The sequence below is a fragment of the Phalacrocorax carbo genome, chromosome 2 (assembly GCF_963921805.1).
Source record: "Phalacrocorax carbo chromosome 2, bPhaCar2.1, whole genome shotgun sequence".
NCBI lineage: Eukaryota > Metazoa > Chordata > Aves > Suliformes > Phalacrocoracidae > Phalacrocorax > Phalacrocorax carbo.
In genome coordinates, this window is record NC_087514.1 from 105,502,929 (window position 1) to 105,517,492 (window position 14,564).

General features: G+C 38.1%; 1 protein-coding gene across 3 annotated transcripts in view; it reads right to left on the minus strand.

The window, feature by feature from the left end:
• Positions 1-4,642: 4,642 nt before the first annotated feature.
• Positions 4,643-14,564, minus strand: part of SLC12A7 (solute carrier family 12 member 7) — a 68,053-nt gene continuing 58,131 nt past the window's right edge. For 2 of the 3 annotated variants that reach the window (XM_064443783.1, XM_064443784.1), the window contains exons 22-25: positions 12,651-12,767; positions 10,137-10,318; positions 6,100-6,233; positions 4,643-5,612 (exon numbers count right to left, since the gene is read on the minus strand). In XM_064443783.1, coding sequence (XP_064299853.1) covers positions 5,521-5,612; positions 6,100-6,233; positions 10,137-10,318; positions 12,651-12,767 — 525 coding nt within the window. In that variant the 3' untranslated portion in view covers positions 4,643-5,520. The remainder of the gene's footprint in view (positions 5,613-6,099; positions 6,234-10,136; positions 10,319-12,650; positions 12,768-14,564) is intronic. The other variant, XM_064443785.1, reaches the window with a different exon arrangement.

The following is a 14,564-nucleotide window of genomic DNA, read 5'->3' on the forward strand; positions in this document are numbered from 1 at the left end:
GGAGAGTTTTTCAGTCTGGCCACATCTTCTGAGGAGCATTAGCTAGCAACAGTACAGTTTGGACCTGGGCTGGGCTCTAGCAGGGGTGAGCGGAATGACGAAGAGCAACGTTAGGCAGCTCAGCAAGCACAACGTTACATGGCAGAGCAAGCACAAAGCTCCTGTGGTGTTGGCCTGTGAAGCTGCCAAGGGGAGGGTGGTGCCACCAACATCTCTCAGTCCTGGCCAGTTCCGTGTTCAATCACTAGCTGACAGCCCTTCATTTTGGATCAGGGCTCTGGACACGGTGAGTGCAGAAGGGATGGTTACGGCAAGGAAGTTCAGGGAGTGCAGAGCAGCAGTGGTGCTTGGACTGTGAATCCAGCAGCAGCGGGAACGTGAGGGCTGTAGAGAGTTTTTTTCAGTCCTGGCCAGTTCTGTCTGGCAACAACTGGATCTAAATTTTGGAAAAATGTATTTAGCGTTTTTGAAACTACGGGATGGTAGCCTAAATATAAAAAGAGAAAGACTGCACTCCAACCAAGAACATTTTTAAAGCAACACTATGTTACCATGTCACAGGTTATAGCAATTACCCTCACATACCACATAAGAGACAGTGTTTAACTGATCATTTATAAAATAATTAGATTTTTTTGCTACTGATAAGTGTAACTCAGATTATGCCTAAGCCTTTTTGCTGTATATCATACAAGTCCATGGGGTTCTTTTTTTTTTTTAATCGCTTATTTATTTTTTTTGGCCATTTTGCAGAATTTTTTTAAGGTTCCTAAAGATGCCCTGCATTGCTACAATGTGCTGCTGTAAATCATCTTTCTTCTCATCTGCGTCACAGTAGATATCTTTTGATCTGAGCCTGCCTAACAATTTTTCAGTTAAAAAAAAAAAAGCTTTGAGAAAAATGGATAGTTTAACAAGTATAAAGAATATATTGCAAAAATAGTAGTGGACATCTAACTCCATTAGATACAAACGGACAGCAAATGTGAAATTTTGTTTTAATGATATCTAAGCAGTTTAGGAAGTGTCACTATTAAATGTATTAAATGAATATCGATAAAAAAAGATTGACATGAAACATGAATTTGAATAATGGATCCTCTGTATATTTATACAACGTATCTCAGAGGGAACATATATAGAAGGAAAAAAAAAAAAAAAAAACCCTTATGGAATTGCAACATTTCTTCTATAGAGGCAGCGGGACTCAGTGATTATTTTGCTCCTTTGAATGTGAAAAAAAAAAAATCTATAAACAATCAACCATTAAAATTCTTCTGCACTTTGGAGAACTGTCAACACCACATGGATTTCAGTCCCAGTTAGTTTGCCCATACTCCCAGCAAAGCTGATTACGACCTGACCATTAAGTCTCATTCTACTGCAGTAAAATAATGTGCACAGCAATGATGTAGTTGCCATGCACAAGTGTAAACATCATTTTAATGGTGAATTTCACTTTGTCCATTAGCTTTACCAGCAGTATTCCCAAGAGATTTACATATTTCAAGTATTACGTGGCCTTGGAAGGCGTAGGACTTACCTCCAGTTCTTGGTGAGAGGAGGACCGTCTTCGACGCGAAGCAGGGCATAGCGAGCTGCATTCAGAGACAGTCCTCGGATTCCATCACCCCATTCTTTTTCCGCTCTTCAGGGTGCAGAAAAGACTCAATTAACAGGGTCCCGTTTATTTATAAAAATTAAGCACATTTTCTGACGTGAGGGATAACTGGAATATAAAATGAACACTTTTTTTGCATGAATGAATGAAAAAATCTCATCTTCTATATTAAAATCAAGAATGAAGACTAACCAAGATGAAGTAGTATCAGGTCCTGTCAAGAGAACAATTTATTATTTATTCATATTTATTATTGTTTATTTTATTGATACTTCAAAAGCTTTTTTTATAATCATAAGAGCTACTTAAGTTGCTTTTAAGAACTAGAATGAATAAGTGAGGGCTAGTTAAAAGGAATTGCTTTAACACAGCAGAATGAATAAGTGGAATTTGACTTTACATGGATTAGCGCATTGTATCTTTCCCCTGACACCACCACTACAGCTTTCTCCACTTCCTTTCCATCCCAGCTTCTCTCCCAGGTAAGCCTAAGGCTTTAATTGCTCTCCTGGCCACTTTCAATCTCCCTAAATTTTCCACTTCTATTTCTCCAATACAAAGCTATGCTATATGGCAGGTGGCCAACCAAATAAGAACTAACTGTGAGGCTAGCACATTATTTTCCTTTGTGGGGATTCTACTACAGCAAGGTGTCCCTCTCTCTTGCCCTCCCTCCCTCTTATTTCCATTTATGAATTCTCACTGACATTTGTGAGCACAATCATGTAAGTTCTTTTAAACTTAGTTAACTAAAAGTTAAAATAAAAACAGAGGTTTCCCCCCAACAGCAGTTTTTAGAACATTTCAGGGTGCGTTTCTCCACGCCACCAAATCAGCCCCAGCTTTTGTAAAGGCAGAGAGAAGTTAAGTTTCTTCAAAAAAGAACTCTTTCTACAGGGTAGATGTGGGTTCTTCATCTTTTAACATTTCCATTTCCAGATTGATGCTTTCCTGCATTGTAACACCTCCATTACTGTGTTAATTATAAGGAAATGAATGCCTGTTTTAGCCAGGAAGTCAGATCTGATAACAGTTCTGCTTGCATGTGTGTATGTAGGTATGCACATACATAAAAATTATATGTACATCCAAATTCACATACAGACTCTACAACTGTTGGCACATAGCGAGCACAAGGTGGAGCAGTTCATACCAGCTGATCCACTTAAGACCTGTGCTTAATCACTCATCAAAACAACTGGCCTCACTTCAATTTCCTGCTCTAGTAAGCACCTACTGAGCATAGTCAAAAAGATTTTTCATTTTCACTCAGTTCTTTAAAAGGAAAATTAATAAGCAATTCTTACAGCCAAGAATCAGGCCAGTTTATCTCCTAAAGGCTTCAAGGTCTTCAAGGCATTTCAGGACAAAAATTTCTCAACAGAATTACTCTTAATTAAAGAAGTATATGTGCTTTTAATGCTCAGAGGAAAAAAAAGTTTCCCAATCTCACTTTGAAGTGTTTGAACTCTTAAGCTGTTATTTTGTGGAGGCACAAATGATACTACCAAGGGAAAACTGGACAGTATCAAAAGTAACCACAGAGCTCGGATCGGGGTGGTGGGGGCAGCAGTAGTCAAGGGCATGCGGGGGCCCAGCTGGTACTCTCAATCCTGCTGTAGAGAGTAAAGGCAACTGGAAAGCAACTAAAAGCAAGCAGAGACCTGATGTGCACTCTGGAGGTCCCTGAAATGTATCACAAAGCATGTGGAGGCAGCCAGGTTTCAGTGAAGGGCAGTTGGTGGTCTCCTGGCTAGATATAAAGCACTGGAAGTACCCCGGACAAAGCACGTGAGACAGAGGCAGCGTTGCCCAAACCTAATGCTAACTCTAACCCCAAGACACCCATAGTGGTGTACCTGTACGTTCTGCTATGCATCATGACCTTCAGAATGCCTTTTGATGTGCTTCAGGTGTATCTGGGAGCAGTCTTGTGTACCAGAAACGTATCAGGGACTTTCCGTGCTCCTCACTGCTCCAAGTGCTTCTGAGGTGAACCAGGGCTTTTGAGTGACTTTTTGTGCACACCAGGCTCTGCCGAGTGCCTTCTGGTATGCCCACAGGAGCCTCTGTCAGTCTTGCCTTGCACTTAAAAGCCCTAAGAGAGCTTTTGGTGGGTCCCAGGTGCCTATCCCTAAACTGAATCTTTACCATCATTCTTACCCTAAGCCACCCACAGTTGTCTCTGAATTCCTGCAGATGGCCCTGCACCACAGCCCTCTGAGTGCCCTTCAACGTGTCCCAGAAGCCAAGCGCCATTTGGAGTGCACCAGGGCCATCTGATTATATTTCTCTCCTCCCTAGTGGTCTGAGAACACTCTGTCACGCACTACCTGTTATGCTGTGCAAATCTAGCACCTTCAGATGCCTTCTGTGCACAGGGCCTCCATGTGTCTTCCACTGTATTTGAGGGCCCCTGGAGTGCCTTTGGTGTGCCCCCAGGGTACCTCTGAATGCCTATACATAAACTTAATCCTAACCCAAAGTCTAAACCTACACCCACACCCAGTGGTCTATGGGTGCCTTCTGGTGTGCAGCATTCCTTTCCAAGTGCCTTCTGGTGTGCCCCAGCAGTGTTTGAGAGTCATCTGAAGTTCACTGGGGCATCTAATTATCTTTCTGTGTTCCCTTTGTTCCTGTGGATCAAACTACAGGGATTGGTAATGGCTGCTTTCTGCTTTTACTGTCTGTAACTTCATTTTGCTTTCCCCGAAAGCGCTATGATAAAAGAACTACCGCAAGCCTAGCCAGGTATTTGGGCCCTGCATCACTGCTGTCCCAGCCTGAGCAGAGATGTTCACTGTATTGTAAAGGAATGTTTTATATATGTTTAAATAAAAACATTCTTTTTAGAGTAGAAAAGTCTTCTGACACCCAGCAAACGCTTCAGGTCTTAAACAACATTTGCAAAACTAAACAGAGTCTCCAAAAAGGGGTAGAATTCTGACAGAAGCGAAAAGCTTCTACCAAGCACCTAAACTAAATTGTTCAACAATTTCAAGTGAAAAAACACTTAAGAGCTTGTTCAGGTCAGAAAAGCAGATTTTATTTTAAACAGCAGCACATACATACAACATTTTCAAAATATACATATTTGAAAACAAGAGACTGCACTTCGTTAACCAACTTGCTGTGGTTTATCAATTTTTATAGTTACATTTGCATCCAGGTGGAGTTACCGCATCATAGCCTGCCTGCGGGTTGAATGCTTTTAGGTTTCACTGTTATAATTGTGCAATATACTATAACTGCTAGTAGCTCATGAAAAAACCCCACACTATTTGTCAGTTTACTAGTACTGCCACCTGGAAGCTTCAGCTACCTGACCAGGTTTTAAATAAATGTTATTTAAAACAAGTGTGGCAAATCATTAACCTCAGGGAGACATTTTATGCACATAATATACAAATTTGAGTGGTTGTATACCCTTCTGAATGAAGTTTCCTGAACCATGACTAATGCCAACAGAAGCAACATAGCAGCATTTTGGTAAGGGAGGAAACCACCTTTTCCTAAAACCTTCTTCTTTTATTTAGATACAGAACAAAGACTAAAATCATCAAAAGTTGCTTATGCCCCTATGTAAAAATACCATTGCATTATCGTGTCTTTTCTTGTGTTTCACCACAGTTGAACAAGTGTCAGAATATGCTACATATAAATATCCTAACCCATCCACCATTTAATTCACTACAGAAATTTTCTACATAGATCTATCTTCTTAAAATATAATTTAAATATAACTTTTTAATAGAAAAACCAGAACACATCATCAGAAGATTCAGCTCGCAGGTAATTTTCAATGCACTAGAACTCTCGATGAAGCTGCTCAAATTATGGCAAATAACTTTGTTTTTTCATTTGGGGAGGCAGGCATTTGAACAAAATGTACAAACAGGTTAAGAATAAATGGTGATCACTTCACGTCCGCTGCCTCGGACCAGCAGAACTCTATCCAGACCTTCTGTCAGAACTTCCAAAAACTCCATGTCTGAAGTATCAAGTCAAGGAATTTATTCAGAAAAGTAACAAAATAGCCACTAATCTCTCAAAAAGTGCGACATATAATGCAGAAGTCGAGTTCAGCAATTTCATCAAGAAGTGTTCCTGTGTCACCCTCCACTGTCCCTGTATGCAATCCACTTGCCTGCTCAAGTGGAAGTGAGGCCTAATTTGGGGAAATTTCTAGTTCTGCCCTACTCACCTACAGAAAAGCTAGAAACAGAGATTTTAAGATAAGTTCAAAATTGATCAATGCTTCACAGCAATTCAATTAAAAAAACAACAACAACAAAATCCCCAAACCCACCACTATTAACATTTCTTAAAACTTTGTGGAATCAAAAGTAATTTTCTTAAAGGCAAACTTACGCTTACCATTGTAACTAATGGTTATCCCAACAAGTAGACAATGGCACAATCACAAAAAATCAAACTCCCAATTTCAAGAAATATGGAAGTAATATAGTAGAGGATACAGTTTTCATCCCCTTTTCTGTTTTTAGGAGGTCCAGGCATATTCAGGAGAACTAGCTGAGCATGCTGTGATTTATTAAGCACTACTCCATTGAGCTTCACAGCGGTGTGCATTCTTCTCACGTTTGACTGATTCCTAGCATGCAAACAAACATTTTTAAGTATCGCCACAATGCTTATAAATTAAAATACGTAACACAATTAAAATATGTAAATTTAATCTATATGCACATGGAATAAGCTATTTTCATGGACACCAGGACTTGTACACATTCAAAATAAACTTGAGAAAATGCAACACCTAAATTTAAAAGATTTTTTTTCCCCTTTGAAAAGAACATTTACCTCTGAAATTCAAGCAATTTTAAGCAGATTGCCAAAAAAAAATGCACAAATCTTCCAATTGTCAGTTATCTTTTACAAAGGTGAAGCAAATATTTCTATTTTCAATAGAAACTAGTCAAAAACACAGAGAATCCAGTTCATTGAATTACATGAAAAAGTAACTGGATTTGTACAAGAAATTCCAAAGGAATTACAGCAATGCAATGGAAAAATGACAGTATTATGTCATATAGTACAAGATTTTGCTCATGCTCCTTTGGAAGCATTACAAGATGACTATAAGCTGGGTGAAGAAAATTCAGAAACAGCATAGAATTTTAAAAAATAACTAGTTTCTCATGTCGTAAGAGAAAGGCAGTAAGCAATCAACTGAAATTGAGCCTCTCCCCTTACATTATCAATATTAACTAATTCTTTGCTTGATGTGCCCACAAATATAATCCTTGTAAATTCGTGTATAAGAGGAAGAAACTACTAGGACTTCAAAGATTTCCTTATTTTAGGATCTGCTGTGGATGATTTAGTTGCTCTTCAGAACAAAACAAAAGAACAGTTTCCTTATAGTTCCTGAGAAACTGCCATGTCTGTAAAACTGTCCAAGACTGGAGATGAGTCAAATGCTACAGTGCAACAGAAATATCCAGACACTACCTAAGCCCATTTATCCAGAAGATCCACTTCCCAGAAGTAGATTCTTTACAAGTGAAGTGAGTCACTTCAAAGGGAACCTCAGAAACACGGGCTGACAGCACATCAAGAACTTCACCAAGATACTGATATCAGACACTTGTATTCACTCTCTCCTGTGCAATTTTGTTAGCCCTGTAACTAGTGGTCTCACAGCAAAAACACAACTGCACCCTGCTCAGCTGGGCTCACATACTGTCCTATGGCAGAGAGAGGACCGGTAGGTTAGTAGCAGCACAACATAAGACATCCTCTGAAGAGCCTGATCAAGTCTGGCATCTTTTAAATTCCACTAACAACAATCAAAATTGCCGCACAAACCCCAGCACTGTTTCAGCTCAAGAAAACAATAGGAGTTAATGAGTTCCCTTTTCCCAAAAGAAAAGCATTTAGGAGGACAAAATTTACAAAAGGAAACACACAACTTTGTTCCACTAATAGAGGTCATTTCAAGGGACTACACCAACACTTAATCCTAGTATCTTCTAGCAACATGAGGCCACCCTCAGATTATATAAACAAGTGTGGAGTTGAGAACATCAGCCAGATACAGCCTCATTCAAACACACGGGACCAAGGAAGATGGAGAATGGTGGAAGCATATGTACTTGTGTTCCCACTTTGGGGTGTTATGTCTCACACTGTATTTTCATCCTTGATTTTGCAGAGGCAATTGGGGGGGCGGGGCAAGGCATTTGGCCTGAAGTTTAGTGGCCAGTGGAGACCAGCCCCATCAATTTCAGTTAAGTCTCCCCCCTCCACTTTCCCACAAGACAATAACATCTCCAAAACGGAGTTTATCAGTCCCACCTGGGGGTATTTTCTGTCACAGCAACCATCTATCCTAAGAACCAACTGCAAAAACAGTATATGGAACAAAGGAATACTTGAAGCTCAGTTTTTCAGAAGCAGAACAGCGGCTTGGGAAGCCCAAAGAATGACTAAGAAGAAGAGAGATGCCAGAGCATATAACTGAAGAGGTATATCAATATTGAAGTAGAAACATTGTTAAATTAAAGATAAAATGCAGAAGAAATATGGAGGATGTAAATTTGTGATGGAGTGAGCAGAAATCAGCACTGAAATAAAGGCTCAAATTAAAGGTAAACTGTGTACAATGTGAACTGAGGCTGACTAACTTCATTTAGCCTTCAAGCAGTGACAGAACTGAAATCATACAGAAAGTAAGGTTTTTAAGTTTTCGTAAGAAGCTCAATTTGTTAAACAGACAAAATAAAGACAACACTGGGCTCTAAAGGAAAAAAAAACAACAAACAAACAGAGCTGTCACAAGTCAGTTCAATCCAAGAACAAATAGAGATATAATGTCACATTTTTGTATGATTTGATGAAATGTGAAAGTTCCCTTTGTGAAAAAATTAATCCTTATTGTCCAATTAGCTATACCACAATGAAGGCTATTTTTTCCAGAACAAAAATCTATTCACTTTTTAATATAGCTAATTAGAAAAGAATACTGTCAAGTTTTACATTCTTACAGAAACTAAAATATATATTCTGTGACTTACCTTGAATGAAAGGTTGATAATATTTAGAAGAAAACATTAACAAGTCACAACGAAGACTACTTTTTCAGTGATAAATGCTAAAGCACAGTATATAAAGCAAGGTACAAAAGAATACACGCACTGCAGATCATGATTTAGGAAACACACATACAATGTACAAGCCCACAAGAACCAGGAAACACAGCCTACGTTGCTTAAGTTAAATGAAATTTGGACTTACAGATTTCCCCATTCCCTACATGGAAAGGAAGCAAATGCACAGGAAAAAAAGTTTTATGCCATCAGGTACATTTTTTAATTCAACGATACAGTACAGGCATACCAAGTTTGAACTGTAATTTCCACCCCCAGCCACACAGAGTAGTTTTAAATTAATATCTGAAGCCTGCATCTTGCACAACTCTAGAGGAGTAATAGGAAATATTTCCAAGATATTAACAAAAAAACCCCTTGGAATTGGAGTATAATGCAGCCTAGAACAAAAACAGTGCTTTAGAACGTGAACAAGATCATGTTTGGAATTTGCAGAAGGCAAGCTGTTTTTAAACAGCTCAGAACAAATCCACAAAACAACTTAGGATTTTTAAGGTGCTGATCCTAAGTGTACCTTCTAACTCTACTGCCTACAAGTCCTAGATATAAGATAAATATTAAAATTTCCCTTGACGTCCACAGTTTTGCTTTGGGCATGTGCAGAAAATAATCCAGGCCATGCTCATAACTGCATTCTTCCACATCTCAGAAAGATGTGTGCATGTGCTTGAATCACAATGTGAGGAAGCAAACAAGCTGATGTCTTTGTCATTGGTTTTGTTCTACTACATCAGGCTTGGCATGGACAGTAGGTCTTATCTATTATGTGACTTCTATCTAAGAAAAAGACATTAAGGCATATTTCAACAGGAAATACTTACTGTAACAAGACACACATATGAACACAAATTTTGTATTGGCTTAATTTACAGGATGAGGGACAAATGGCTATTAAAAACAAACAAACAAACAAAAAACACAAAAAACAAATCCCAAACACTCCACCCAATCCCCAAAATATAAGCCAAATGTCTTGAATGAGTCTATCTGCTTCTTTAGTACTCCTCCCACCCCAATGAAATGCAATAAATGAGATGTGGAGATGAAATACAGCAGTGTGCTACCCACAGGAAGAGAGAAAAACAAGTTATCATTAAGCATTTTAACATATATGCTTTCTGGTACAGAAGTTTAGTTTATAGTTCAAAGTCTGTCATATTTAAGCTTCATTCACAAGATCCTTGTAAATGCCTCTTTACAGTCATTGTTGTTCCACCCAAGTCCATGCTGGTTTCATAAGGATGGCATTTAAGCGAAGTGCATGGAAAGATTCAATTTATGCTCAACTTTAAATAAACCAGAATCTCTTAAAAAACAAAACCCACAACTACCACCACCAAACCCACAATCAAATGCAAAACTCCAAACACCACGTGTATACTTACGGCTTCATGTTGAAAATATCTTTAAAGCCAGATGCATTTGAATCTTTGTTTTTGTGCTTTTCAGCTACAAACTTTTCTTTAGTCCAGGTCATCTGCACTTTTTCTGGCACAGCAGCAGCCACGCTTGCTTTGACTGCTGGAGCTGAGTGCGAGGCAGTGTTCCTGTCATGGATCAGCTGAGCCTGGCCACAAAACAAACAATCATCCCAAGACTCAGCCAAAGAGAGCATTTGTAGATTTCAAAATTTTAATAATGTGTAAAATAATTTCAAAGCAGTAGAACAAAAGAAGATACAGAAAAAACACATCTTTGTGAACAAACACTAGACTGTGTTGACTTCAGCATCAAATGAAACTGCTTGTAAAAATGTAGTTATTTGTTTATATTTGCAGGACTACATCTGGGCTAGGATGTTATTTTTATAATGAACTAAAGTGAGATTGAATCCAGCCTGAGCATACTTTATTAACACCAGGTATTTTTGCCAGTGAAAAACTTGAAAGCCAATGCTCTCAGTCTTCATCATTTACATTGTTATTTTTTCGCAGATACTATCATAAACATTGTCCATTTCACATGCCTTCAGCTGAACTACCAACAGGACTCTCATGATCCCAGTAACACAACATCAGACTAGCTGAATTTAAGGCTAGCTACATTCTATTAGATTATTTGTGCATGCAAGTGCATATTACATAAAAGCCAATCAAACTAATCATGAAGAGCCCTTCTCTTCCCTTATAATAGCAGAAACTCAAATAATGATTTTAAGAACACAATATCGTTGTTCCCACATGCATATGCACTTCTACGTTCTTCATTTCCCATTCCCCTTGCTCCTCTTGAGAAAAGAAAGAAGAAATATTGAACACATTATTTACTTAGTTACTTCCCCTCATAATATTTTGGGCCATAGACTTCTGTCTTTCCATCAAAAGCAACATAAATACAGTACCTTAGAATCTTAAAATCCTAGGAGAATTTGTATGGAGAATTGTTTTTGTGTTTTGTTTTGGGGGGATTTTGCGGGTGAGGGTTTTTTTTTGGGGTGTTGTTTTTGGGGGAAGGTTGGTTGTTTTGAGGTCATTCATTTGTTGGTTTGTTTTGGTTGTTTTTGTTTTGTTTTTTTTTTTTTTTTTTTTTTTTTAATTAAAGATCTTTAGCAGTTATGAAGCCTCTTCAGAGACTTGTTAAATCATGAGTTGAAGATCTTGTTCCATTTGGGAACCTCAGTTATTCAAACTGTAAGTGATGGTCATGCCCCTCCATATATGTGGCGATTCAGAAGAATCAATTTTGTTCAGGTCACAATCAAAAGCATGAAAAAATCAAAGCAGATGAGAAAACTACCTTCTGTGTCTGAACAGTGATTCCCCTCGTGGTTCAAACTGTAATTGCAGCAGTTTTTAAATGCTTAAGAGCTTCTGTATTTTTCCTAAATTATTTCCCTAGTCCCTATCCTTGAAGATTCCCAAATCCTAAAGCTCAGTTCTGAGGTTCACATAAATATAGTTGTATGATGGTCTTCATATCTCCCCAGAAGATTAAATTGCTAGTCAAGAGTACAAACAAGAAGTTACTGTAAATACAGTTCTATCATGAGAACGGGAAAAGCTAACAAATGCATGCAGAAACTATATGCCGTACAGCTGTGTCTGATGAATGGAAATTTCAAACTAACAACTGTAAGATGAGTTCAGTACAACTATGTGCCAATGGAAGAAAGCTCGCTGTTTCTTAGAAAGACAGTGAGGCAAAGAGAAATTCTAGGCTTACAGCACATGTTTATAAAAATGCAAAGAAAACAAAAGCATGTTTTTATTAGTTCTACTTTGATATCAAATTAGTTACGTGGACTACAACACGTGCTTCTCATACTTCATGAGGAAAGGGAAACAAAGGTATACAGCATACCTACAAACTAGGCTACACATCTTCAGCTATGAGCAACACTTCAAGTGCACACTAAGACCATTGATTAGATTACATCAGTCCATTTCCTTTCAAACTCACCATGCAGAAAGTAGTAATGACATTTATGGGTTAATAATGGCTTGTCAATAAGCATAGAAAGCACCTTAAAAAGCCCTAATATATCTATATGGTCTCTGAGAAGCTTCAGTACTTCCATACAGGAACTACTAAAGGAAGACAATGCTTTGTGAAAGCATGAAATATGTTTATTAATTAATTAACTGTTAAGACTTTTAAAGAGATAAAAGCAGAGAAATATCTTTGCTTCTGGCTCTTAAGAGAAAGAGGCTCTCAGAAAAAGTGTTTCTTATGGAAAATAAGTGTGAGAAAAATAGGATGTAATTCATGTCACAAGCATCATCTGGAGAAAAAATACAAGCTAAGATAATGACTTTAGAAAAACAGTAAAATTAAAGTTTATGAAGAGCTATTTCATAGCTATGAATGGTCAAGGTGTTCATTTGTAGTTCAGTTTGCAATAGTGGCACTTCAAGTGTCGCAATGGGAAAATACATCTAGCCAGTACTATGTCCAACTACCTCCTCCTCTCGATAATCATTAGTCAGCAGTGCCTGTGCATCTTGGCCAACAGACTGTGGACTGGAGTAGCTTTTTCTTCTGATTGAGCCTCGAGACTCATCAGTGATGCTCTGAATCTGGGACAAAAAGGTTACCAATGACAAAAAAAGCAGATGATCATATTATTCACAAGAAAGATTGTCTGCATTTAAATAGGTAAGATTTGGTATCATAGCTTGTTATAAACTTGGTTTGTTTTCACAAACATGCCATTTCTTTATATATACTACAGGTCTCTTTTTGAAATTTTTAGCAGTTAGTTATGAAGTCTCTTTACATAGATTTGTGAAAAAGAGTGAATTGAATCCTTTAGTCTACATTGCAACCCCAAATATTCACTTCTTTGTGAGGGTCATATCCCTTCATATATATGATGATTCAGATTAATTGATTTTATTCAGTAACTATCACAAGTGTCAAAAAAATGTAAGCAGATGAGAAAGCTGCTTTCCAACACTAACTGCTGATTTATTTCCCAGTGATTCACAAATTGTAATTGTGCTCCTCACCTACATGCACCCACATTTCTGCCAATCTTACCTAGCAGCAGCAATCTGCAGAACAGCACTTCCGCTGCACAACCCAGCCCAAAGTACTGGTGGGATGGATGACTGTCTTCTCACAGCTCCAACTGTATCACTGCCTGGCCCGACAGTCATTAGTCAGGACTAGGCAGAGAGGGAAGCCAACCACCACCAGGAAGGGCAGCAAGGAAGTGAACGAGGCTCTACATTTTCTTTCACCTTTGCAGTGCTATTGTCAAAATCAAATGTTTGGCATTTGCACCTGGGTCTGCAGACCTTACAATTTGCAGACATGTGTTATATTTGATTTGTTTCTATTCAAGTGTAAAGTTTCTCAAAAAAGGAAACAAAAATCCAATAAGTCCCTGTATCCCAGTTCCACAAGAAAATCCAGGAGGGCTAAGCTCAAATAAGGTTCCATTTTAAAAAGTGACAGAAGACGGGAGGGTGAGGGCGATTCCTCAGGGATAAGAGCATGCTTATGAGAGAAACAAAACAACACCACCGTACAAGAACAACTTCTCATCTTTCCGAAGGTTTGAACCTTGTTTGAAGGGGTATAAGCACAAAAGTGATGTTAAAATACTAATCTTGGTGTTAACACGAGACAAACTACAAGCACCAATTCAAAGCTGGAATCCAGGGTTATATATGAATTTCTGGAGACAGATAATGAAAACAAAAACAATGCTAATTTGAACTAATTATACTAATGAGACAAATGTTTTGGAGGTCATCATAAAACCAGAGGTGATGGCTCAGCTCATTTGAGAGAAATGATTGGATTAAGAAACGGCCAGGCTGCATATACTGCATATACTGAGTGCATATACTCAACTTGTAGCTCCAGAAGAAGCGAGGGCATAACTTCACAACATTTTCTGATTTAAATACATAACAAGGTAGATTAAGGTATCCTAATCAGAAACAACAGATGGACATAGCTTTTATTCTTGGACAAGGCAGGAAATAATTACTACATGGTCTTGGAATTTTACTTCAGGATTTTACTTCAGACCATGAAATAAATTCAATGGTATTTGGAACACCTCAGTTTTTACCCTGCCTGATATTAAGGAACAAACTCAAGCTATAAGAGTGATGGTTACATTCAGATAAAAGTGAGTAATAAAAGAAAAAAAAACCCACACCAAAAAACCCCCACAAACATGGTGGGGGAGAAGAAAGAAATTAAAACTTCAAAGCAAACAACTCTCTGAAGTACTGCAGATTCCAACCAATTCAGAGAGCTGAGAATAAATTCTTTTGTCTCTGCTACAATTTATATGCTATAGACTACAGAGCCTTACATCCTTGGGCTACTTGTAAAGCATTCATGAGGAAGTTAGA